Source organism: Antedon bifida, chromosome 5 (assembly GCF_963402885.1).
Source record: "Antedon bifida chromosome 5, ecAntBifi1.1, whole genome shotgun sequence".
Taxonomy (NCBI): Eukaryota; Metazoa; Echinodermata; class Crinoidea; order Comatulida; family Antedonidae; genus Antedon; species Antedon bifida.
The window spans coordinates 25,716,670-25,744,425 of NC_136230.1; the positions used below are offsets into that span (position 1 = coordinate 25,716,670).

General features: G+C 34.1%; 2 protein-coding genes and 1 long non-coding RNA gene across 3 annotated transcripts; all 3 read left to right on the forward strand.

Annotated features, from left to right (window-relative positions):
* The first annotated feature begins 6,632 nt into the window (after positions 1 to 6,632).
* On the forward strand, positions 6,633 to 9,442 carry LOC144843456 (perlucin-like protein). The gene is made up of 7 exons (XM_078700240.1): positions 6,633 to 6,687; positions 6,848 to 6,996; positions 7,303 to 7,415; positions 7,813 to 7,934; positions 8,236 to 8,333; positions 8,673 to 8,786; positions 9,347 to 9,442. Exons 1-7 carry the CDS (start codon positions 6,633 to 6,635, stop codon positions 9,440 to 9,442), a joined length of 747 nt encoding a protein of 248 aa, XP_078556366.1.
* Positions 9,443 to 9,457: 15 nt separating this feature from the next.
* Positions 9,458 to 11,195, forward strand: LOC144841941 (uncharacterized). The gene is made up of 4 exons (XR_013612060.1): positions 9,458 to 9,523; positions 9,637 to 9,740; positions 10,550 to 10,676; positions 11,114 to 11,195. It is a non-coding gene; the product is annotated as an uncharacterized LOC144841941 (long non-coding RNA).
* Positions 11,196 to 11,299: 104 nt separating this feature from the next.
* On the forward strand, positions 11,300 to 27,609 carry LOC144843457 (uncharacterized). Its single transcript, XM_078700242.1, has 32 exons — positions 11,300 to 11,315; positions 11,912 to 12,043; positions 12,421 to 12,525; positions 12,830 to 12,988; positions 13,612 to 13,694; positions 14,557 to 14,737; positions 15,639 to 15,764; positions 16,090 to 16,376; positions 16,515 to 16,548; positions 16,722 to 16,826; positions 17,367 to 17,498; positions 17,598 to 17,711; positions 18,250 to 18,363; positions 18,638 to 18,877; positions 19,396 to 19,512; positions 20,330 to 20,470; positions 21,025 to 21,144; positions 21,525 to 21,686; positions 22,006 to 22,122; positions 22,532 to 22,654; positions 23,091 to 23,129; positions 23,227 to 23,403; positions 24,037 to 24,202; positions 24,447 to 24,538; positions 24,682 to 24,828; positions 25,008 to 25,167; positions 25,312 to 25,412; positions 25,883 to 26,029; positions 26,359 to 26,522; positions 26,874 to 27,023; positions 27,136 to 27,254; positions 27,513 to 27,609. Exons 1-32 carry the CDS (start codon positions 11,300 to 11,302, stop codon positions 27,607 to 27,609), a joined length of 4,167 nt encoding a protein of 1,388 aa, XP_078556368.1.
* The last annotated feature ends 147 nt before the right edge of the window (positions 27,610 to 27,756 follow it).

The window sequence follows — 27,756 nt, forward strand, 5'->3', positions numbered from 1 at the left end:
TGAAAAATAACTGTTTTAAAATAGCGCCACCAACTATATGCAATTACAATTACATCATATGCGCGCGAACAACCAAGACAAATAAAATCTCTGTGGATGTTTTGATTTTAGTGATTTTATCAACTGTAGATAAAGTTAAATTCAAAAAGGTGAGTTAATAATGTACTTTGACCTAATATACATTGTAAATATGTGACTGCTATGATTAAGTTTTTGGGACTAAGTAAGTTTAATAATGTTTATTTAGCCAAGTAGTTAGCTAGGCTAGGCCCGATTGATATTCATTGCACTTCACTTGGTTGGTTGGTGGTGGATGACGGCAGTGTAGCAGGGGTCCACTCAACTGTACCTACTAGGCCTAGCCTACTACTTGGCAGTCAATGTCGTTTTAGAGTGTGTTAGGCTAACATAATGTATAAAATGTTCTGTTATTAATATTAATTATTATATTATTGATTGAAAAATTAATAATTAAATATTAAATAATTGTGTGATTTTGATTTATTTGTTTTTTAGGGGATGGATCATCGTTTTAAAAAAGCTTTACCATATATTATCTACTGTTTATTATATATTGTGTACTATGAATATATGTTTCCAGAAACATCATCCAGAAAAGTGCCCTTTAAAGCCATTCCGTTGATTTATCTTTGCATCATTAACAATTTCAGTGCTCTTAAACAAACGCAATACAATCGTGCCGTCTTTTTCGGGATTATATTCACCATGTCAGGTGATGGTTGTATGACGAAACCTGAAGAATACCTTGTCCATGCTCTCTTTTCTTACACTCATGCTCATATTGCGTTCATCATAGGATTTGGCTTCACTCCAATAGCTCTAAACATCTGCACGATCGTCATCCCGCTTGGACTTGCAATGTATGCTTACATTAACCCAGGATTGGTCGGCGCGTTGATGTACCTAGTGGCGCTATACATAGCCATTTTATGCTTAATGTTGTGGAGGAGTCTTGCTCGTGCTTACTATACCCCACACACGGCGGAGCGTACACTAAGTGGGAAGATTCTAGCAGTGATTGGAGTTCTTTTTGTGATTTTATCTAATTTTAACCTAGCCGTTGATATTTTCTTGGAAGTCAAACCTAATCATATGGAAGTGTTTATTTCTGTTCCTCATTACCTTGGTCAGCTGATGCTCGTTCTATCTGCACTTTGAAGAAGCACACTATTGATAATTTACTAATTACTCTACAGTTTTGCCATTCTTCGAAAACATTCCTGTACATTTTCTGCAATCATGTACTCTCAGTACTATGTACCAGCTCTGTTATTTTTTTCTTTGGCCTGAAATTTTCATTCATTTTCCTGTGGATTGTAAGGTACAGAATGTGCATTGCATTATACTACTTTGGTGAGCAACCATTAAACTGTCAACATCCTCAAATAAACTTTAGTCCCTGAATGATGATAAAGATACTTTTTTCGAAGCATGTACTGAAGATCTTTTGTTCTTTATCATTTAAAAGCTACTCTACAGTATAGAAAACCTGGTAAAATACTTTATGTGTTTGAAAATGAAGTACTTACTGTACAGTACAAGTAAGGTACAATTATCCTGTAGTACAGGTGTACACTATTACAAGCACCACTGTGTTTAGCAACAACACTTCAAACTACTTCTAATATACTGACAGTACAGTAGTTCTAAATCATTTGTTGTACACACAGTAAAATCAGTATCCAGACAAAGCAATCTAAAAACAGGATGCTGAGCGCCAGAGATCAAAAGGTTTATCTGTGGCTGCGACATGATCAGAGGCCACGCCCCTTTTAAAACAGACACTGGAAGCCGCAGCATATGTCCGTAGTACTAGTAGAGTACTGTTGGTGCAGTATTTGTCGCAACGCAGCCAGACATAAGATCGAAAGAATGATATGACTGAGTTTCTATCTTGGCAAGGCGAGCCCAGTGTCCTGATATTAAATTGCCTTGATCCAATTATCATTTTTTTGTCAACCACCGGGGAAATAAAATAATTCACAGTTTTACAATTATTCCTGTTGTTGGAATTGGAATTTTTTTATATCACTATTGTGTATTTTGTTGTCATGTATTATTGACAAAAGAATTAAATCAAATCTATAAAAATATGTATAGTATTAGTAAGCTCTTCCCTGGACTCAAACCACGAAAATGATTCAGGATTTTGTTATGACAATACTTCAATTCACAACTTGTCAGTTAAGGAAACTTAAGGAAATTTACATATAAATAATCTAAATGGACAAATCCTGAGTAATAATGTACAGTATGTTTATAATTAACTGTTGTGTTAATATAACTCTATTTTTCCATGTACTTACTATATGTATTTTAAACTTGGTGCTTAATTTTTGTACTGTAGCCTCATCTGTTCTATTTTTCCTTTTGTACAATATAATTATTTTAAATAGCCGACTTATTTTTGCTAAACATATAGTTTTTAAACGCAATTTATTAACAATTTATTTTTATACATATTTATACCTTAAATTACACATTAGCTATAGTTATCCATTATGTAGTGTACACTACTAAACTTTATTTGATTTATAATTATTCTATTTAAATAAATCACTTCTACTTGTTTGATCCTAGCAAATGAATACATTAACTAGTAACTAGTCCCTAATTTAAGTAAGGTGGTTCTCTTTTTTTAAAACAGCAGTTGTTTTTAATTGAAACGACATCTGTATTTCGATGCAAATGAAATTAATTAAAGATTTATTGTCCCCTGAAAACTTTTAATATGTTTTTGTTGAATAATGCCATTTTAATGTCACTAATAAAATAGTTATTGTTATTCACTTTGATCAAAAATTGAATCGAGAAAAAAAAATTTTACTTAAAAAATGTAATTTTAAAGCCAAAAAATAGTCAAATTGACTGGAAGTCAATGGGTTTTTGGTTGAATTTAACAGTTTATTTTGTCTTTTTATAAGTGAACACATTATTTGTTGTAGTTTTTTTTACTACAGAAGTGATTAACTTTATGGCCTATTCAAAGTCTTTTTTTTATTATTCTTTAATGTTCATTTTTTTGGGGGACAATACATCTTTAATTGTTTTTTAAATAATTAAGCTACTACTAATTTGTTTTATATATGTGACGAAGTGTTTATATATATCATGGAGACTTTTTTCCTCCATGATATAATTAACTGAGAGAGTATCTCTGTACAGTAGATACCACATACATACATCAAATATATTTTTATAATGCAGTCTATATTTTTATAAAACAGCCTTAGTAGTAATAAGACGTACTGTATTAGGTGTGTGACTTCATACTTGCATCTGATTGGCCATATTTTGTGGAACAGTACTGTACCTCTACAGATGAATCATGAGCTATGATTACATTGAAATTCACCCCTTTGTTAATTGTATATTCAATCTATGCAGCGTTCACAATAACACTGCTTAAATAGTCAAATAATATGTCCTCTTGACCAATGAAATCTCAAGAAATATCAATAATTTTAGTCAAGTCAACTCTTCACGATATTTCATACCTGGAATGTAAAGGTCGAATGTCTGTACCTCATTTTGACTTTTTAAAAGTTAATTTAAGGCCTCCCTATTATATACTTTAGGCCAGTAAATGGAGTGGAGAACCAGCAAAAATGTAATTTTACTGGTCCTCATGTCTAGTTTAAAAAAAACCTTAATGGAGACCCCTGTCTATGGGTTGTGATAGGTGGGTGGTGGTGATATCCAATAACAAATAAAAACCCACTGTATCTTTACTGTACATTTCCTATTATAAAGAACCTTTTGTAGAAACTGTAACATTCCAATCGTAAAATAGTGAAAACCTTGTTATTTTAACCATAAAATTTCCTTTTGTGATTATGTAAAAAATAAAAGAAATATCATAAAACAAATTTAATATCCTACGTGAATACAATCAGACCTACAGTATGATGGCATGGTTATCTACCATGCTATGATTAAATCAAGTCTGAACAAAAAATTTGGTTATACATAGCATTCCTTAATTTAAATGTTACATGAAGTGTATCTGGAAAATATTTATAGGACATTTAAAAAAGACTAAAAATAGAGTAATTTTGATAAAATATTTTATACTGTACTAGAAGATTTAGATAAATTGTAGTTTATGGCAGTAAATGCAGTAGTAAAATAATTGGATTTGATTCCTAATTTTAATTTAAACTAAAATCACCAATCTGCAAATCTACCAAGTAAATTATACAGTAGTTTTGTATACTAATCATGATGATATTTAGTAATGTCTGAACTCAGTAGTAAAACACAAAAGAGTGTGATAATTATTTAGCTTTTTATTTTTAGGCATTTTACAAAGATATACTGTTAACTAACATTATTATTGTAATAAAATATAACAACCAACTAAGCATATTTGCTGTTTGTTCTTGTGTTAATTTGATTGGAACACTGCACTTAATGTTAGTAATTGAAATTGCTTTATGCACAGTGAGTACTGTGCCCTTTAATTTATCCCAATTACATTTTCTCGGTATGACAGAACTCAGTTCTTTTCTTAATATATAATTTGAATTGAATTATAATTGTGATGGAAATCCTAAAAATGAATTAGTAAATTATGTAATTTGTTAAGAGCTAGGTCATATACGGTCACAATGTGTGTTCCTGTTGTTCAATACTGCTTGTGCACTCAACAGTCTGTAAGTGGCTATTGGAATCGGCTATTAGTGTGTATCAGACCCTTGATAAGAGACAGAATGTCACCAAATTGTGCAATGTGTGTTCTGTTGTCGCCAAGAAATATGTGCTGTTGTCACCAAGATGTGTGTGCTGTTGTCACCAAGATGTGTGTACTGTTGTCACCAAGATATATTTGCTGTTTTCACCAAGATATGTGTGCTGTTGTCACCAAGATGTGTGTGCTGTTGTCACCAAGATACTGTATCTGTGCTGTTATCACCAAATATCTCTGCTGATGTCACCATGATGTGTGTGCTGTTGTCACCAAGATGTGTGTACTGTTATCACCAAGATATCTCTGCTTTTGTCACCAAGATGTGTGTACTGTTGACACCAGGATGTATGTGCTGTTGTCACCAAGATGTGTGTGCTGTTATCACCAACATGTGTGTGCTGTTATCACCAAGATGTGTGTACTGTTGTCACTAAGATGTGTGTACTGTTGTCACCAAGATGTGTGTACTGTTGTCACCAAGATGTGTGTACTGTTGTCACTAAGATGTGTGTACTGTTGTCACCAAGATGTGTGTACTGTTGTCACCAATATGTGTGTACTGTTGTCACTAAGATGTGTGTACTGTTGTCACCAAGATGTGTGTACTGTTGTCACCAAGATGTGTGTACTGTTGTCACCAAGATGTGTGTACTGTTGTCACCAAGATGTGTGTACTGTTGTCACCAAGATGTGTGTACTGTTGTCACCAAGATGTGTGTGCTGTTGTCACCAAGATGTGTGTACTGTTGTCACCAAGATGTGTGTACTGTTGTCACCAAGATGTGTGTGCTGTTGTCACCAAGATGTGTGTGCTGTTGTCACCAAGATGTGTGTACTGTTGTCACCAAGATGTGTGTACTGTTGTCACCAAGATGTGTGTACTGTTGTCACCAAGATGTGTGTACTGTTGTCACCAAGATGTGTGTACTGTTGTCACCAAGATGTGTGTACTGTTGTCACCAAGATGTGTGTGCTGTTGTCACCAAGATGTGTGTGCTGTTGTCACCAAGATGTGTGTGCCGTTGTCACCAAGATGTGTGTGCCGTTGTCACCAAGATGTGTGTACTGTTGTCACCAAGATGTGTGTACTGTTGTCACCAAGATGTGTGTACTGTTATCACCAAGATGTGTGTGCTGTTGTCACCAAGATGTGTGTACTGTTGTCACTAAGATGTGTGTACTGTTGTCACCAAGATGTGTGTGCTGTTGTCACCAAGATGTGTGTACTGTTGTCACCAAGATGTGTGTGCTGTTGTCACCAAGATGTGTGTGCTGTTGTCACCAAGATGTGTGTACTGTTGTCACCAAGATGTGTGTGCCGTTGTCACCAAGATGTGTGTGCTGTTGTCACCAAGATGTGTGTGCTCTGTGTAATCGGCAGGTAAGTATAATTTTTGTTTTTAATATAGAGATAGATATTTAATAATAGATATTTAATAATAGAGTAACATCATTACTACTGTACAACAAAAATAGTAATAGCATTAGAAAATAGTGGAGGTGTAGCTTGGTGGTTAACATGTTTACCTTCCAGTCACAAGGTCCAGGGTTCAATCCTGACCTAGTGCCAGGGTTGTAACTCACAACTCTTTCAACTTCACTGCCTTAAGCCTAAAATGAAACTTAGTTTTGGATGCGCTGAAATATTTTTTAAAAAATGTAAAAAATAATGTTTTAAAAAAATTGTGTTTATATAGTATGTATTTGTTTATTTTTGTGTACAATATGATTGTGAGGAAGTGGTAATTTCCAATGGTTCAAAGTTTCTGTTTGTGTTATAGGTACTTGCAAAGATACCAAGTGTATTTAGCCTTATAATAAGTTAATGTGACCTGATATTTTGTATACTTTGATCTAATCTTTAATCAGTTTGTGTGCTACCAGGTTCTGCTGGGCACAAACTTTGATAGTAGGTTTAAGTATGGCGGGGCAACGACATATTGTAGCTGCATTTTTCTTTCTAGTCCTACATCTTGGTAAGTATAGACTTTTTATATTTGATTAGTTCATTTATTTTATGAATGGTCAATTAATTTTCCATCTTCATGCTGCACTGTACCTATAAATATGTTGCACTAAAAATATGCTTTATTCCTAAAGATAAACGCATGAAGTTTAAAAAATTTTTTGTTTTAGTTTCTGGTCTTGAGTGCCCGTCAGGATGGTATAAATGGAACAATGAGTGTTATTTCTTCAGTTTTTATGGTATGAATTGGGAAGGAGCGAGGGCCAGCTGTCAATCAATGAATAGTGACTTGGTTGCTATTGATGCTGCAGGAGAAAATGTAAGCCCAATTACTAATAGCTGTGCTAAATATTGATGTTTCTATTAAGCCGATTTTCCACTAGGTGAATTCATGTAAAAATAAAAGCTCAGCAGACACACATTCGCTCTTGTAGTGGAAAGGGTAGTGCAATGGATTCGCGCGAACAAATTTGCCTAGTGGAAAATTGTCTTTACCCTTCTTTTTTGACTTCTCAAAAGCCCAATGTAAGGCACCTGCAACCCACTCCCCCAACCAACATTTAGCATTAGCACCCTTGGAGGTGAACATTTTGAATAATATATTTTACAAATATTTTACCAACAGGCGGAGCTAGCTGCACGAGTGGATAGGGGTCAGGCCTACTGGATTGGGTTAATAGACAAGGGAACTGGTAGCTTTGTGTGGAGTGATGGAACCGTTTATAATCCAAGCACTGCGTAAGCTTTTACAATCAACTCTTTCCATACTGGACACCACTACATTTTGTAGTAGGCCTAGTTGGAAACATTTGGAACCTACAGTATTGAAACAAATATGCTTTAAAGAATCTGCTTTTGTGTAATATTTTACCATACTTTGAAGAAGAATTATTTATAACAATCAACAACAACTTTAGCTGACTTTGTAGCTACAATGCATGCTTAAATAAACAGCAACAAACAAACAACCCTATGATATCCAGTTTCCAAAGGATGAAAAATGTTTTCTTCCGTTAATATTTGATTTGATGTTTTTGATTAATCTTTACCTCATTTATTAATAGTGGCTGATGTTCAACTTTATTTCTTGACCACCAGTAAAAATTGTACATATTATTTATTCATCTTTTGTTAGGAATTGGGACTCTGGGTATCCACGGCAATCATCCACTGAAACATGTGTTGAATTAACTAATGGATACTGGAGAGATGAAAACTGTTATCTTGCCCAACAATACATATGCGCTCGTCCTTTGAGTAAGTAAATAAATAATCAATGTTTATTAGTAGAAGGATAGGACCATCAGAATTTCAACGAATGAAAATATTTTCCCGTATTCAATGATTACAATACACTAACTCGGTCTCAATCACAGACTTACGTTGAATCCTAGACCTTGCATCAACCATGCAGTGCGATGGTACGATATTAAATATCATGGGTATAGATTTAAAATCTATTCAACTTCACTTTAATGTCAAAATGTTATTTTATATCTTCCTCCTATTCATAAACATCATTTTACATTTTTATTATTATGGAAATTTTCAATTTTAGCAACATTGGAAAAATGTTCAATCGAAGATGGGTGGAAATCTGGTAGTGATAAATGCTACCTGTATGTGTATGATGGACGGACTTGGGACGATGCAGAGGTAACAGTGCCATCCCGAAATCTTCTTACCTTAAAGCTCTGTCTACACTATCAAACTTTATGTGACAACAAAAATGTGATGTACCCATATATTGACATGATGATTTCATATCACTACCATATTTGGGCACTCACATTTTTTTTGTCAAACTAGTTTGATAGTGTAGACAGAGCTTTACACACACATGTACGCATCTGCCTAGACCGAGATTATGAGCTCAAGTATTATACGTATGAAATGCCATATGTGCCAAAATTTATATCTTTTTTGCTAATATTAATTTGAATTACGGCCTACAAACCTAGACTAGTCTTGATATGATATTTACATTTTTTAAAGGATTATTGCGTAGGCCTGGATGGACACTTGGTATCAATAGATAGTGAAGATGAACACCAAATCATCAACCAAGTAGTTCTTTACAAGAACGCCTGGATTGGACTCTCAGATAAGGTTAGTATTGTTCGCATCACCACAAGAGCCTTAAGGCCAATTTATACAGACGAGCGGTAACGGTAATAGAAATATAGAATCTATGTGGGACAAGCTATGCGGTTCTCAACTTTTCGTTACCGCTCATCTGTGTAAATTGGCCTTTAAGAGGTCAACAATATATGTTTTGTCCTATTGATGCAAGTATATATCTACCGTGCCTGACATCGATGTACAGGCCTGTGTGGTGTATATATAGCGTTAAGCAATATGTCATGTCCATTCATAAATGACCCGTCCCAGTAATTCCCATTTTAATGAGAATTAAATCCCTACTCTTCCGAAAGATGCACTGGTTCTTTAAAATGCACACAAGCCAGATGTGTACACCAGACCTCCAGTTTTAAGTCTTTATCCGAGAAGACTTGTTCTACCACCAGAACAAGGGTCGAAGAGTGTCTTGAACCTGTGCCAAATGTATAGCTATGGTTTGCGGCGCCCATACCGTAACCGCTCAGCGACTTGACATGTTCATAATGCTAATAAATTGAATCTTAATTGTCCCTGTAAACATAACAAAGAAACCTGGTATGTTGCATGAGAGACAGGATTGTTGCCCATGTGACTCATTATACCAAGCAGACTATCAATTATTTGTATTTCTTCCAGGATTCTGATGGCGTGTATGAATGGATAACGGGAAATAATACCATTTATTCAAATGATACATGGAATGTTGGACAACCTGATACAGCGGCGTATGTGGTTTTATTTATTTTCAAAGTTTCTTATGCATTCTAGTAATGTATTTAAAAAACTGGTTTGGCTAGTGTAGACATTACTTTACATATTGTATTATTTTGATTTGTAGAGGTAAATGTGTCGAGATAGTGAATTTGGCAGGAGGAAACTCAGGAAAATGGAGCACAGCTGCGTGTGACAGCCGACAACCATTTGTTTGTGAACGAGGTCAAAGTATGTAAATATTAATTTCTGCTTATATATATATATATATATATATATAAACACAGCAGGCAAAGAACATTTCAAATTAATTAATTAAATTTCAGTATATCACTGGGCGGTTTAGAATTAATGTTCTTTGCCTGTGATGTTTATATATATATATATATATATATATATTAGGACAGGGCCAAAATAAAGTGATTGAACTTGTGGGGTCATAAAGCATAATGGAGTGATTAACAACATGGGCTTTTCTTTTTATAAGTGCACACGATCCAGTTAAGTACCATAACATCAAGTTTAACATCCTTTTCCAAGAACACTCTACAACCAGAACTATGATCACAAAGTATTTTGAATCTGTGGCACAAACTTCAATAACAAACTAGAATAGACAAACTCCGCCTACTGTAAAATTCTCCTATATAAGATTTCACCAGGAAAAAAAATAAGTCCGGATTGCCTCCAAAATTTAATGGAGTGGTCCTTGACCACATATCTATCTGTATTTTCATTTTGGTAAAGATTTTGCAATAACTTTTTGAGTAATCCTGCTCTAACAATTACACACAAGATCGACTACATACCTCCTTGGTGCATGAATTCATGTGATATAATATTATAGATTAAGAGTCAACAATAAATTTCTCCCACCCAGTCTTACATCTTACAATACATATACAGTAGCCTTGTCCCTTGAAAAACCTTTGAAAATATCATTGTAGTTTACACAATTGTCTACACTTTTTATTTTGTGGTCAGTACACCCTGGTCTTGGTAATGACTGACAATCAAATCCAATGATTTCACTTTTTTAGTTCCATGTTATCCTGGATGGAAAAGCTATGGTGGGAATTGTTATCAGTTCAATTCCAGGTCAGATACATGGATTGATGCTAAGACCGTGTGTGATGCACAGGGAACACTACTCCTAACAATTAAGAGGTAACATTATTCCATGGGAACTGTAATTTTGCTTTTTTGTATCTGTCTATCTCATATGTTTGAACGTTAAAGAACTCAGTACACTATTGAAAAAGGATAGGGAATCATATACTGGTTAATTTGTTTCAAATTTGTATAGCCCATATTAAATGTATAGTCTCTATGCACTGTGGACTTAGATGTTACACTTTTCAACTACATGTTTGTTGTTCATTGCCTCATCCTTCAGATGGGATGTAAAGCCGTTGTTCCTGTGTGCATATAGTACACGTTAAAGAACTTGTTAAAGAACTTGGTAAAGAGAAGGATCGTCTTCTTTTGTGCTGATCTAGTAGGCGCTGCACTGTTGCTGCCATGGGCCGGTAGAGCGTCCGATCCGAATTTCTTCAGCTGAGGATGAATTTTAATACATTTAACATTTTTAATGTATTTCATAGCCAAGCAGAGCAAGATTTCTTGGTGTCTCAGTTTAGTTACCTAGAAGATATTAATGTGGAAAACATTTGGATTGGTATATCAGGTAAGTTGATCTACCATCAAGGGCTTATTTAGAAGCAAAGTTTGTGAACATACTACTTTTTTTTATTTATTCAACTTCTCACTAAGATGTACATTAGTGAAGGATGGGACCAACAGGTGGTAAACACCTCTAAAGACTTGGTCTACCACCAGACCCATTGAGCGAGTGAGCCTCAAACCCTTTTGCCGATGTTATGGCTATGTATTTATGGTTCCAGTGTTTAAACCGATTGGCCACTCATTTGCTCACTACAGACTGTATTGAGGTCTAGTGTATATTTATAATAATAATAATAAATAAAAATAAATTGAGTCCCATTGATTGCATAATGTATGGCTCTATAAGCTTCACATTAAAAATAACAAGATGACAAAATTAGAACTGAAATGACACCAGCTTAAAACTATTTGATATTTATTGAAAATGGAATTATTTGTTTATATACAAATTGAAAAACATTTCCAGGGTTTATTAATTAATTTTTAAATTTAACTTTATTATCTCAAATTGTCTATAAAAATGTAATAAATAAAGAAAAATTAAAATAATTTGTCTCTCTAAAGCTCTGTCTACACTATCAAACTAGTGTGATGTGCCCAAGTATGGTAGTGATATGACATCATCATGTCCATATATGGGCACATAAAATTTGTTGTCACATAAAGTTTGATAGTGTAGACATGGCTTTAGCTATTAAAGTTGTTCTCTTTGATAGATACTGCAAAGGATGGTGAACGTGTGTGGGTTGATGGAACTAGTGACACAGGATCGTCTTACATGAACTGGCCAAAACGACAGTATCCTGAAAATACACCAAATACGATGGACTGTGGCTCCATTTTTGTTTGTAAGAATTAGTACTACTAACGTTGTAATTATCACCATTAGATATCATTTTAGTAGGGCTAATTCCAAATCAGTGGCGTAACGCAGACGCAGCCTGAGGCCCCTGGTTTAGGAACCCTAAGTGGCCCCCCGCAACACTGAAGGCCTTGGGCATTTTTAGCCTTTTTCGACATATTTGAATGCCTGTTTTCAATACTCAAGGATAAGCCCATAAGCTCCAGTGCCCCTAGGTTTAGCCAGTGAGCGCTCATAGCCATTTCGCCACTGTTCCAAATGACGCAAATGATGTATAATTAACCAATCAAATTACAAGAATACAATCAGGTGTGTTATAATGTCAAATAATTTATCATTATAATAATGTACACTTTTTTACAGTGTCACCAAGCGGCCAGTGGGACTACGGTGATTGTTTCAATTCTTATAGCTATGTATGTAAGGTGGCGGCAGGCAGTGCTGTGAAGCCGTACAACCCAGTAGATGGTACAGTATTTTTATTTCTTCTGATGCATAAGCTCCTCTGAACGTTGGGGGGGGGGGGGGGGGGGGGTGGACAACAGCGCTGAATGCTAGACAGGCTACATAGACAAACATATTTCAGTGATTTGTTATGTTCAAATTGCTTCCTTACCTTTTGTATGTTTAATTTACTTAACTTTACTTTATTAAATTACAAAATTAATATTTCTTAGACAATTAAATTTCAAAGATAAAATATATTGCATTGCTTCAGTGAGTCTATAGAATGTATAACATTGTTAAAGTGAGTCTATTTTTTAATAATTAGTTATTGGAGGATGTGATGTTGGATGGGATTACTATGAGAACAATTGTTACAACATCGACACTAATGACCGTACCTTTAACGAATCAAAGAAAGCATGCGAGGACATGAACTCCGTGTTGACGAGTATTCTTAACGCAAACGAAGAATCATTTCTATCAGGTAATATGATCGTATGATTATAATAAAAATAGATTTGTTGGCAGGTCTACTTCTTGTAAAATGCATACATTTGTTGCGGGCACATACCAGAGAGATATACTGCAGTCATTATCATCAAGCGGGCATATTTATTTATTTTATGTCTTTAGGCACATTTGGCCCAGGATTACCAAGAGTAATTTAATCACTGTCCTATCAGATAGGTGGTAATCCCCCTGATACTGGGGCTATTTTGCGAACCAGTTCGCCAGGGTAACCCCCTACTTGTCTCGAATGATGAACTGGGTTCTTTAAAGTGCAGACAGATTATAACTGCCCCTGCCTTTAACCGGTCGGCCATTTGACATCACACAACACGAATGAGGGGAAATATATATTTTAACAGTAACCTCTTTTTAGAGGACAACCCTATTAAGGGGACACTGATCGGTCAAGGTGTCAGTACTGGAATCCAAAAAGAATGATTTGTTTTTTCTAAACCCTGAAAAATGTTAATTTCCCCAATTTTTCTTAATGTCCCAAACATCGCAATTACTTTTGTAGTATTAAAATACTAGACATTTTAGACTTTGATTAGTCGAGTGTGTTGACCATTGCATGATTTTAATTTTATTGATTTTTAGTACGATTAAGTGCTGGGAGTTTCTACATCGGTTTCACTGACACAGCAACAGAAGGAACTTTTGTGTGGATTGATGGAAGTCCTGTAAGTATACTAATTAGCTATCTAAATGTGAACATAAGAATGATACCCTAGATTTTAGCTAAATGTAGTTAAATAAAACCGGAAATAGTTTTTAATTTTAATATATACTTTACAATGGAATAGTATGTTGACCATAAATGAAATAGTATGTTAGCCATAAATGAAATAGTATGTTAACCATAAATGAAATAGTATGTTTAACATAAATGAAATAGTATGTTTACCATTAATGAAATAGTATGTTTACCATAAATGGAATAGTATGTTTACCATAAATGAAATAGTATGTTTACCATAAATAGAATAGTATGTTTACCATAAATGGAATAGTATGTTTACCATAAATGGAATAGTATGTTTACCATAAATGGAATAGTATGTTTACCATAAATGGAATAGTATGTTTACCATAAATGAAATAGTATGTTTAACATAAATGAAATAGTATGTTTAACACAAATGAAATTAAGTATGTTTACCATAAATGGAATAGTATGTTAACAGAAATGGAATAGTATGTTTATCATATGGTAAACATAATATTCCATGGTATTTGTAAGTTACTTTGATACGTCTTAATGGTATAAGTCTACTATGGTATGAATGAATGAACTTGTAATAATGATTATAATATATTATTGTCAGAATTCAACTTACAAACCTATCATTTCTAGGATCAAAAAAAGAATAGCTAGAGTTTCACAAACCTTATACAGCCAAAATAACCACATAGGTGCAGTATTGTTTAATGGGGTATCAACAACACACTCCCAAATTCTGGATCAGCCCTCTAATATCAAAGAAGGCATGTTGCCTGTATTGTTATATTTTTTTTTATTAAATGATTTTTGTTATAATTTAGGTAAAATTTACTAATTGGAAAAAAGATGAACCAAACGACGTGAATGGCGAGGATTGCGTTGAAATTAATGGCGACAGTGTACAGAAAGGAATGTGGAATGACATTCCATGTACATATCAACGCGGCATGATCTGTAAAAAACAAGCTGTAAAAGTCACTTCGCATCCGCCCACAAACCCTCGTAAGAATTATTATCCTAAGATTTCATAAAATGATAATAAATAATATTATAAAGAGTGATAAATTAATAATACATTAAAAAATAAGAACAGAATAAATATAGGTAATTGAAAAAAAATGCAGTAATAAACAGTTTCAGACAGATTTAGACAGACATTTAAAAATGTTGATTCGTCTATTTGTAATGTTGATTCGTCTATTTGTAATATAAAGTTTTATAGATAGTTTATTATATATCTTTGTTGTTACTTTGGGAGTACGGAACCTGAACTCTTGTTATAGTGATTAGGTTCACTTTTAGGTTCCTGCCTACTCCCTTAGTTTCTGTGTTTTTGTATGTTTGTAACTGGTTTTTGGCAATAAATAATAATAATAATAATAATAATAATAATAACTAATATCCATATAAAGAAAGAAATGAAATCTCTTCCATGTCATTAAAATTGTTAAAAGAGAGAAAAGAGAAACAATTGTTTATGAGTATCCCGCCTGTCAAATAATCCTACAATTTCCCACATCAACCAAAAACCAGTCTCCCCGTCAACCCCCAATAACATGCAACAAACCTTATGAACATTGTCTATTAATTTGGAAGGCACTTTTTTATTTTAATTAATTTTTATTAATTTACATGTCATTAAGTACAATCTTTCCTGGAGCAAGCAATAGGCATAAGCCATATATTAACTTATCTTTCTCCAACATTGTATTAAATAGAATATAATAGTATTACTATAATATAGTACTATCAACTCGCCCAATACCATACATATTTGGGCTGGCCTAGTATGTCTAGTTTTCCAGAACTTTTGGACCTCAAGAAAAGTCTGGTTTTGGGAGTTTTCATTTTTAAGAAAGTTCGGTATTGGGGTAAAAATAATATAACTTGTTTACATCCTCAGCTTCTATTGGCTGCTATGACGACGATGGAAGTCATTATCGTGGCAATGCACAAATAACAATATCTGGAAAATTATGTGAAAGTTGGGATGGAAAATCGATAGACTCAACATCATACCCAGATGCAGGTAATCAAATCAGAATAGATTAAAAACTGAATGGGAAATATACTTTACATTAATAGTAAAGGCTAATTGACACAGACGAGCAGTAAAGGTAAGCGGATAACCATGCTTATCCTATGTAGAATCAGTATCCTGAGCGGGTTTCCGCTCAACCCCGGGTCCGCTCTGCGTTTGGTGTAAATGATCATAAGATATAACAGATTCTATGTTTGTTTTCTGCTTACTGTCCGTTACTGCTCATCTGTGGCCTTAAAATCTTTTAGTACACAAAATATCATTTTTATTGTCTTGTAATATAAAATGTATTTGATGAAACGTTATTCCCAAGGATTGGAAGAAAATTACTGCCGGAATCCAAACGGAGGTCCATCGCCGTGGTGTTGGATCACCAACACAAATGGTAATGTAGCTGTAGAGACTTGTGCTATCCCAACATGCTCTGGTGCTGCTGATTGTTACGAGGGCGATGGGATGACGTATCGAGGTATCGCATCAAAAACTGAGGATGGAAGCACTTGTTACAATTGGGATGGTCTTGACCCTTCATCTCCATATTATCCCGCTAATAATCCGTATGCAGGTATGTATTCTATAAAGCTCTGTCTACATTATCAAAGTTTATGTGACAAATAAATGTAATGTGCCCATATATGGACATGATGATGTCATATCACTACCATATTTGGGCATTTCACTACCATATTTGGGCATTTCACTACCATATTTGGGCACATCACACTTTTTTTATACTAGTTTGAAAGTTTAGACACAGTTTATCAATGCTCTGGCAAATAATGTGTCCTCTTTAGACCGCCCTTGATGATTCTATATCTTTTTGAACAAATATAGATAAAATCAAGCTCAATTTGTGCACCCATTTGTAATAGGCCTGTTGTAATGATTGTTTTGAAAATGCTTCATGTTTGCAATAATCTAGAAAATATAATTATTTTTTCTCAGGATTGGACTCCAACTATTGTCGAAATCCAAGTGGTTCTCGTCGACCGTGGTGTTACACAGACGCTTTCTACAATTTTGGTTACTGTGATCTCCCTAAGTGCAATAGTAAGTCTTGTAAAAAAAATCATCAAAAACTATAATTGTTTGAGGAGTTGTCAATTCATACTATTCCTTTTCTCTATAAACAATGCTGCCCATCTCCTCATAACCACTTCATGAATGAAATTGGTAGGCCTAGAATTGTAGCTAAGGCTTGTTGTTGAATGTAATGCATTGTTCTCCTATTAGTAGAGAGCTTTTTTATTATTTGTATTGAATAGGGTAAGTTTTATTATTATTTTTAATAATATCCTGTATTTTTGTTGTTCTGTTTTTGTTTTATTTACTTTTTTTGTAGTTATATATATTGTACAGTTTAAGTATTATATATTTCCATACATATTTAATTAATTAAATAGTTTACATTTTGTTTTGATGTTATGTATTAATTAGAACTTTGCGGCTTATGTTATTTGTAATTTTGTCTGTAAATTGGATGCACCATTAACTGTTAAATGTGTGCCACCGATATAAAGGTGATTCCTATGAATAAAATTTTTTTAAATAGTTAATCTAACAATATCACCTAAAATTGTCCTATGCTAGAAACTGGATGCTACGAAGGAAATGGCCAGAATTATCGAGGATCAGGCTCTACAACCGAGGATGGTGAAACATGTGCTATGTGGAAGGACGTATCAGACCAGCCTGTAAACTCGGGCAGCTTTCCAAATGCAGGTATTAAACAGTTCAGTACTCAAAGCGGTGTTGGTTAAAATCATGTATCTGAGAACCAGAGTTCATTCACATTACTTTAAAAACTGTTCTTCTCGACAGATTTGTATGAAAACTATTGTCGAAATCCAACTGGGGAAGATGAGCCATGGTGTTATTATAAAACTTCTGACCAGAAAACGGATAAAAAACCTTGTAATGTGCCACATTGCGATAGTAAGTATGCAAAAGTCTAGTGTAGTTTTTGTGTCTAATTTTATTAAAATCACAAATGGCTTGTGATTTTGCACGGGTGATCCTCATTACAGATTGTTTAATAGAATTTTTTTAATGAGATTGTAGGTAACACCAAACGCTATGAAAAAGATGATTAAAAGGTTTTAAAGCTGATGTAAACAAAGTTTTTTAATGTACAGTACATATTTTGAATTGGGAAAAAGAAAAAAAGATGTTGCTTGTTCCATATTGCTTCTCTTGCCATATTGAATAATTATTATAAGAAATTTTTCTTTTAGCCACTTTTTATCAGAGAATTGTGTTGCTGTAGTGCTATCTGTGTTGGTGCAATTTTTCTGTGTATTTTTACTGTTTTATTTATATATATGATATGCCAGTTTTCAAGACAATTTTCTGTTAATTCTTTTTAAAGATACTATGACTAATTTGGTTGGTATTTGGTCACCCTCTTCTCTCCCGAACTTGTTCATTGGTGATGCAAAATAGCCTTAATCCTATTATGTGTACCTATTCATAGATGAAGCAGGTTGTTATGAGGCATATGGACAGTCGTATAGAGGGAAAGCTCACACGACTGAAGAGGGTGCTAGCTGTGCTTATTGGGGGGAATTTTCAGAGCAGATGTTTCCAGGTAATAATCAAAGTACTGGGGTGGATTTCTATAAAACAGTCTTAACAGATGATCTTAACTCCCCGATTAAAGCCTGCTTTATCAGATAGACAGTCTTACTAAGCCACCCCTGTTTAGACCATTGCTATAAAACAGTCTTAGCTAAGACCGTGTACAGTAACAAATTGAGGGCGTACTCTCCGCGTAGAATACCAAATAAGGTAATGTTCGTCATGCTTGCTCAATAAATAAAATAAAAAAGTCCATGACAAAACATGATTTTTTTTTTAACTAGATCCTTCACAAGAGTTTTCGTCAATCAAAAACCGACAGTTGATTAATGCAGATACAGTCACGATTCAAAATATTGCATCTTGGACAGACTGCGCCTACTTGTGCCTCAATCAGACAAGTTTCTACTGTCGTTCATTCAACCAAAGGAATACAATGTGTCAGCTTAATAAGATTAATACAGATGATAAAACTCTTGAAAGGCAGCGAGGAGCTATCTACTATGAACGAAATTCAACATATGGTAATTCAATCAATCATTCTTTTTTGTCATGTAGTGCCATTCCAACAACCATTGCTCATGGCGCTGTAGACAAACGTCGAGGCCCGACAAAACGTCGTTACTCGTCGGTGCTGTCTGAGTTGAATCCCAACGAAACGAGTTGTCTTGAGTTAGCGTCGAGCATAGTTTTTAGGTCGTCGCGAGAACATTAAACATGTTTAATTTTCTCACATATCTCGTCGTACGACGCTGTCTGAGCTGGCCTTTACATGTTACACTTTTCAAGAACATGAAAAGGCTTCTCCTTTAATTTCTGCTATTTCAGGTACACCTCATCTGTCCCCAGCAGTGGCTGTGAGTGTGTGTAAAAGTGGTAACATCCATTCATGTCGAAGGTTCTTTAAAGTGCATACAATCTATTTTGTGTACACCGTTTATTATAATCTTATATCATGATATAGTCTGTCTGATTTGAATCATAACCTGAGTTTTAAAAGATATTTTTAACTTTTAAATCTATGTTAAAAACTATTTTTTAGACTTGGAGGCTAACTATTGCCGTAACCCCGGTCAAAGTCTACCTAAACCATGGTGTTACTACCACGCTCAAGATGGTCATGTTCATTGGAATTTCTGTGCTGTGGATATGTGTGATGGTAATGCTTATTTTATTATTTAAATTTGTTTTTAACCCTTTGAAAACGCAAGGTTTCTACCCCAAGTGACTGAGGCTAAATAAGGTATTTTTAATAGGCTTAGGAAAAATGCAAAATACATTTTTATGACTGTAACTGTCTGCAATTGTTGGTTTTATGGTTGTGTGAAATGTTTTGGCCTTCCGAAAAATTGCAATTTTTTTGTTTGACCTAGGTCAAAAGCTCAAAAAGTGCAATTCAGTGACCCCCAAAAAGTCAACCCGTACATATGACAGTAATTTACCCCGTATGGGTTACGGGCCATGTCTTAAAAGGGTTAAGATTTTTACTACATTTTTACTAAACCTAAACTTGTTTACCTTGTAGGGAGGTTGTCACAGATAAAATTGTATTTATATATATCAGGATTTTGAGATTTAAAACATGAGATGAGTTGTACAACCAAAAAAAAAAAAAAACATTTTCCCCAATTTAGCTGTTACTCATGTGCTTTGATTGTTATTATGTACTGTACTTTCAAGGTATGGCCTGTTTGAATAACACCATTTTTGATATATAGACCATTTGAAATAAATATTTATTATTATGCCATTGATTTAGTATGGTTATTTATTTGTACTGGGTAGCCTCTTTGGTTATGATCAGTAGCTGTATGTGTGTGTATTAGTACACCAGGTACTAGGTTCTTTAAAGAGCAAATGACCCAGATGTGCACACCAGACCTACAGTCCTTATCCGAGAAGACTATCAAAACTATGGTATTACATTATTAGTATTTCTTGAAAAAATAATATAATGATTTTTACACTGATTTCAGGTCGAGATGTTGGATGCTACGAAAGCTTCGGTGAACACTATAGAGGTCCTGCCCGTACCACATCTGATGGCCAAACCTGCTTGGGCTGGGACAGTCCATACGTTAATGACTATATTAATGTTGATGACTATCCAAATTCAGGTAATTTCATTATTTCTATAACATTTTAAGATCCATGTCTTAAGCTCTGTCTACACTATCAAACTTGATGTGACAAAAAAATGTGATGTGCCAATATATGGACATGATGATGTCATATCACTACCATATTTAGGCATATCACTACCATATTTGGGCACATCACTACCATATTTGGGCACATCTCACTCTTTATTGTCAAACTAGTTTGATAGTGTAGACAGAACTTTATTATGTATATATATTATGTATTCTCTTTGAAACTAAGGATGTAAATATTTAGAAATTTTGTAATAAACTGGCAACCATTAGTCATTTTCACACCACGGCAGTTAGAGGTAAAGTGAATATAATTAGAAACATATACTAATAATAATAATAAAGTTCAATTTGATATGCTGTAGCATAAATGCAGGGCGTAAAAATTTAAAAAAAAGATTAATGATGAAAAGTGAAAATTAAAAAGGTGTGATTTGAGGAGTTGTTTAAATATAGTGAGCGATCCAGCTATAAAAGACAACAAGAGAGTCAATCTTAAACATTTATTTTACATACAGGCTTGGATGAGAATTTCTGTCGTAACCCCCGTCCAGAGCGATTCACCTCTCCTTGGTGCTTCCACCTTGATCGGGGTTATGTTGAGGCAAGATACTGTGATGTCCCTCAGTGTATTGATAGTAAGTTTGATTTATCTTTATTCATTATTAGTATTTTGGAAACTCAATTTTTAAGGTGAAATGTTTGTAATGTAATTTTTTTTAACTTTACAAAAGTAAATAAATAACAAGAATATGAGAAGTTTGTTGATATAGAAGAGAATTTTTTGTTGATAGATCACATTCAGTTTGCTTTGCTTTTTAGTACTGTTAATCTATTGGATCAACAAAAAAGAAAATTTCTCTTCTATAGTATTAGGTTCCAATTAAAATTATTTCAAGATTTGTTCATATACCTACCTGAACTGTACAATTTAACATTTGAATGATAATATTATTATGTACAAGCAAAAAAACTGGTTTCTGTAACTGAATTAAAAATTTGTATATTTAATTTTCAGGGAAGTGTGGGTCAGATTGGATATCAGATCCGAAGTCTAATTATTGTTTCAGAGTTTATTCTGATTCTTCATCAACTTTTAACGATGCACGTGCTAAATGTAAAGAAGATGGCGGGGATCTTGCTAGTATTACATCTTTAGATGAGTCGGCATTTATAACTGGTAAATACAATTTTTGTATTGTTTAGTTTGTTAGGTTGCCATTACCTATTGGACCAAATTTATTAAAACTCTGTCTAAACTATCAAACTAATTTGACAAAAAAAAGTATGATGTTCCCAGATACGGTAGTGATATGCCCAAATATGGCAGTGATATGACATCATGTTCATATCACATTTTTTTGTCACATAAAGTTTAATAGTGTAGACAGAGCTATATTTTTCATTGATAGCTAATTTTAGATAAATTGACCAGCAATAGAGATTAAATGCAAAACCCCACATCACATATGTATCATATATTATTTATTTTCTGACAGGTCTAGTTTTCAAAGAACAGTCACCATTGTTATGGGTTGGTATGAATGACCTCTATGATGAAGGTGGCTGGGAATGGACCGATGGTTCACCCGTTGCATTTTTTAACTTTGCATTAGGTAAGAGTTTTTCAACATATAGATGATAACGTGTCCACATGCAAGTTTGTAATAAGGGAAATGTGTTACTAAAAAAACTCCATAAAGTCGAACATGAACTATGGTCTTAATGGTATGGTGATTTTCTGCTTGCAAGAAAAACTTCCAAATGTACAAAAGGCAAATTTGAACTGTGCAGTTTAAACCAAATCTTAATAAATGCTGTTTTGTGTGTGATGCTGTTGATCGCTTCCTGTACATGTAGATCGATCGGCTCAAGTAAAGTTCTACACACAGCCATTGTCACTCACAGTCAGTGATTATAACTGGGCTCTCTGGGAGATGGTCTTAGACTGAAGAGGTCACCCACTATAAATAATAAATAAATAAAATGCAGAAGGCCAATAATCAATATATTCTTTCACTTTAGGTCAGCCAGATAATGCAGGCAGTGGTCAACACTGTGTGGTCATCTCGGCAGCAACTTCCTCTGTCGGACAATGGTATGATGAATCATGTGACTCGTCATTCGGACATGTTTGTAAAAAGCTAGGTAAGTTTTGTTTAAAAGTAAAAGGATATCAAAATTTCATTTTGGAATAAGCTATTTTGATTAATCAACAGCTTTAGGTTCCATCTGCAGAATGACCCGTTTTCCACAGTAGAGACTTAGACCTTAGCCAATGATGTCAGAACTAGGTCATAAAACACTTTATGACTCTCATCCTTGTGGAGAGTCAGTTTGAGTGGCCTGAATGTCCTGGTAACTCACTGTGAATATGTTGAGATACCTCAGTTGAAGTAGAGCTTGGCCGTCATGTTCTAAAAATCTAGTTCTTAAGCCTTGTCTACACTATCCAACTTTATGGGGAAAAAAATGTGATGTGCCCATATATGGACATCATATATCACTTTGATAGTGTAGACAGAGCTTTAAATAACGCTCTGTCTCGCCTATGTAAAAAGAATATACTTTATTTATTTTTCAGGAGATGTACAAATATATACTACTCCATCACCAACCCTTGGTAAGCATATTATATCTTTTTTGTTTTATTTATTATTTTTTTATATATCACATGTTCATTAACAGAATTTATAAATAATTTGTTGATGATGTCATAGCACCTGGAAGCAGATGTAGTTCAGGATGGACAAGCTATGGAAATAGTTGCTACCGTGTGCAAATTGATCAGACGGACTGGGACCAAGCACGTTTGAACTGTAAGGAGGTGGAAGCTGACTTAGCATCTGTCCACAGCCAGTCTGAGATGATGCATATATTGTCATCCGTGAATGGAGGTAAGGATATAGGATTTATATAGGAATGTATTGTTTGACTTCATGTAGACAGAGGTTTAAAGGAAGACCATTATTAAGCCATTTATGTATGTTGAAAATGTATTATATGACAATAAAAATGAGATGAGCCCACGAAAGACATAAACAATTCAACAACATCAACAAAAAAACAATACAAAATAAATTAGGAACTCCAAAACTGTAATACATAAAGTATAGATTTTTTTATATATTTGTATTTTATTTTACTAGTTACCAATACTGTACGTAAAATAAGTATAGCTTATAATAAAATTATAATCATCCTCTGAACGAAAATTCGAACAAGAGTTCAATCAGAGTTCAAACGCCATAAAGAAATCTTGTAAAAGCAGTATTGTGGTAGAACGTTTTGTGACAAAATGTTTATTATACATATATTCTTTGTTTTATTTTTAAAATAGTTTATTATTATTTAAAGATATGTTGTCGCCTTGGGGCAATGTATCTTTGTTTGATATGTATCTTGTTTAATTTGATCATGTGTGTGTTTGTACTTGGTATTCCTTGAGCACAGGAATTTGTTTAAATGAAATAAAAAAAAAAAGAATCTAAAAAAAAAAAAATTACAATTTTCTCTGGTTTTGCTTTCAGCTCAGCACAGTCATTATTGGATAGCTGCTAATGATATTGACGTAGAAGGACAATTCATGTTCGCCGGTAAAAAGTCCAACAGCGACGGTCAGTTAGTATACAAAAACTGGGAAGAAGGTCAACCGAACAACTACGGAGCTGACGGAGAAGACTGCGCTTGTTTACCGTTAGTAGTACACTTTTCAAAAGCTGTTTTTATTAGTGATAAATACAACTAATTTCCTGTCCAATGACTAGGTACAAGTCAATCGTTGTCCTGATTGTATAAACTGGACTAAAAACATTTTTTGGGGGAAAAATGGCTAAAGGGAGTTAAATGATGCCCCATCTCAAATACAGGTGTTTGTACATAATTTGATAAAATACAGTATATCAAACTAAATGTTTTTTTGTTTTTTTTTAAACTCAAGGTATAACTTTAATTGGAAATGGAATGATAATAACTGTGCTGCCAAATTCCGTATTCTCTGTGAGGGAATAGGAACATCACCCTACCAACTAGGTATATACAGAGAATTATAACAGAAATTATTCATTAAATACAATTTGATATTATCTGTTAATATAAGTAAGATTGGTAAAATAAGTAAAATTTGCTGAAATATTTAGTTGGTTTTGTATATCATTCATTTTTTATTTGTTTAGGCAAGTTCACTGCATTCAAAGTTGAACGAACTTGGGCAGATGCTGAGCTGTATTGTCAGAGTCAAGGAGGCAGCCTGGCAACCATTACCACCCAATCAGAGCAAGACTCGGCTGCTCAACTTCTCACTAACATATATGATCCCTATGGTATGTTATGTTTGGCAGTATTGAACCCTTGGAATTGGGAGGCAAGCTACAATGGCTATTGGAGATGATTTTTCTCTCTCTGGCTTCTTGTAAAAGCCCACAAATATCAAGTAATCTTTTATACTTTATACTAATTTCTATCAATTGTAAACATTGTTATTTTTAAATTTCATCCACAGAGGTTGATGTTTATTGGTTTGGATCAAACGATATTGCAAAGGAAGGAACTTGGGTAATGGGTGGCTCGCCCGATAGTACAGACTTTCAGATCTATACAAACTGGTACGGAAATGAGCCTAACAATTACAAGTTTCCAGGAGAGGATTGTGTTATGTTAGTGTAAGTGTCTGTACTTTTCTACATTTTATATTTTTATTTCCACCATCTATGTATTATAAAAAATCTTAATAGCATTTATAGTTATTATTCTGAACATACATTTGTTGTCATTTTTTATTCATTTTTGTTATTATCATAATTCAGATCTTCAGAAGAAAATAAGTTCAAATGGTACGATACTACATGTTCAAATGGCGAGGGTTACATTTGTGAGAATATCCCAGGAACACCCAAGAACGCAAAAGGTAAGAATAGAAATAAGGAAAAGCTTTAATCATTTTATTTGAAATTTAATTTTTTAATATCTTTTCTTATTTCTTAACTGTTACATTGCTATTCCTCATCATAGTTACTAAAGCAGGTAACACTTATAAATTGAAATGTGCAAAAATACAATCAATTCTATTTTTAAAACAGCGTAGTCTTCTGTTGCACTGATCTGGGTAGGTGCTGCACTTCTCACTGCCGTGGATCATTTGGGGGCCTACTCCATGTTTTCTCAGTGTCCAGTTAAGATTAAGGACGATAATAAATACCTTTAACCAAGTAATTTATGCCAAAAAAGGAATCTAAATTACTTAAAATCATCCATATGATACCAGGAAGATCTCCCTACATCTCCCTGATGATATTATGTATTGATTTTCCATATTCTAAATAGTCATTGTATTTTGCAATATAGAAAAGATAATTGGTGGTATATTTTGTGTTTTAGGATTAATGTATAGTGTACATATGGATCTTAAAACATGGGAAGATGCGGAAACCTTCTGTAGGGATAACGGAGGAAGACTGGCGTGGGTTTTGGATCAGGAGGCCCAGGATTACATTGAATCACTTATATTATCCGCAGAGAATGGATGTTAGTATTTTTCTTTATGATGTTGAATTTTATGCTAGCTTGTCACTGGTGATAGTGGCTGGTCACTGGTGATGGTGGCTGGTCACTGGTGATGGTGGCTGGTCACTGGTGATGGTAGCTGGTCACTGGTGATGGTGGCTGGTCACTCACAATTTACTCAAATCGAAAATTTCCTATTGCAAAGTTAATTGTGTTATGTTATTGTTAATGTGATGGTGACGTATGGGCATGAAACAGCATTGTGGAACATGAGAAAAGGACACTATAAATAGCAACAAAATACAAACAAAATACTGTATCAACTCTATTTTACTATATTTTCTCTCAAGATATCTTGAAGAGTCCTGGAGTATGGCTTGGTCTAAATGACCAGACTTCACAGATGAGCTTCCAATGGTCTGATGGCTCAGATGTGACGTATACCAACTGGAACCACGATGAGCCTAACAATTGGGCTGGAGCATCAGAAGACTGTGTATTCGCCTATACCTCAGTAAGTCAATAATTATCGTTCATTTATTAAATTAATGTCTGCCTTCTTGTTTATTATCTTGTTTGTCTGTTTATGCAATAAAATGTTCAAGTTCTAACTCAGTGCCCTGAGAACGTTTTATATATGTTTAAGGAAACTACATAAATATATTATAAGTATACAGAACCTCTAAAAAGGGAACCCCTTCCCTTTAATAGGGTTGGCTGTTGTGTATTTCCAATCATTCATGTCATGTGAAAGTGTTGCCCAACTGGAGGGGTTCTACTTTAATACCATACTCATAAATAATTTGTATACATGTTATATATGTGAAGATACACCGCTTCTTTTAATGCTTCTCAATTTACCTAGACTGGTATATTTGACACTGGGCACAAGTATTATGCAGGAAAATGGAATGACCAACACTGCGACGACAGCTTTTTCGGTTATGTGTGTAAAAAGCCAAAACAGGTTCTTCCAATTACACTGGTTCCGCCTACATCATCCGGTTGTCCCTTTGTAAGTGTTTTACGCTTTTCTTATATTCAGATTTTGGATTATTGTCAGAAAATAATACCGTTATTGCCCTGTCGAAATTTCTTTATACTAATTGTTGATGTTGACTCTGTAGGGGTGGAAAGGTTACGGTACATCCTGCTACTTCTTTGATTCTACAGCACAGAGCTGGGATGACGGTAGGAATAAATGCCAACAGAACTTGCAAGCTAACATGGTTGCCATTTCAAATAGGTAGGTCGTGTACTGTAGGCTTACTTTCTTCATCGCTGTAACATAATATAACTTTATTTCATCCACAAAACTATTATTATCTATTGATGAATTGTTTAAATTACATAGACTTTCATTAGGAATTAAGGTGTTGAAAGGTTACTGTCCCCATTCTTTCAATGAGTATATTAAAACTAGTGAAAGATGTCCGGGTAGGCTTTTACGTTATAATTCGAAAGGCAATACTTTTCATAATTCTGTATTTGTTTCCTTTCCTAGACTATGTGAGCAAATACCAAATGACATAAAAGATTCACAAACAATTTCGATATTTAAGGCTGCTCTAACAAAACACTATATTTCATGTTATGTATAGTTTATTTGTATTTTTCTTGTATATGGTTTTATCTCAACTGTTTGTATTGTATGGAGTGAGTGCAGAATCTGTTTGGGCTTTAGCCTATTCTCATTCCTGGTTATTTTTACATTGATGACCGAATAAATATTATTATTATTAAAACAA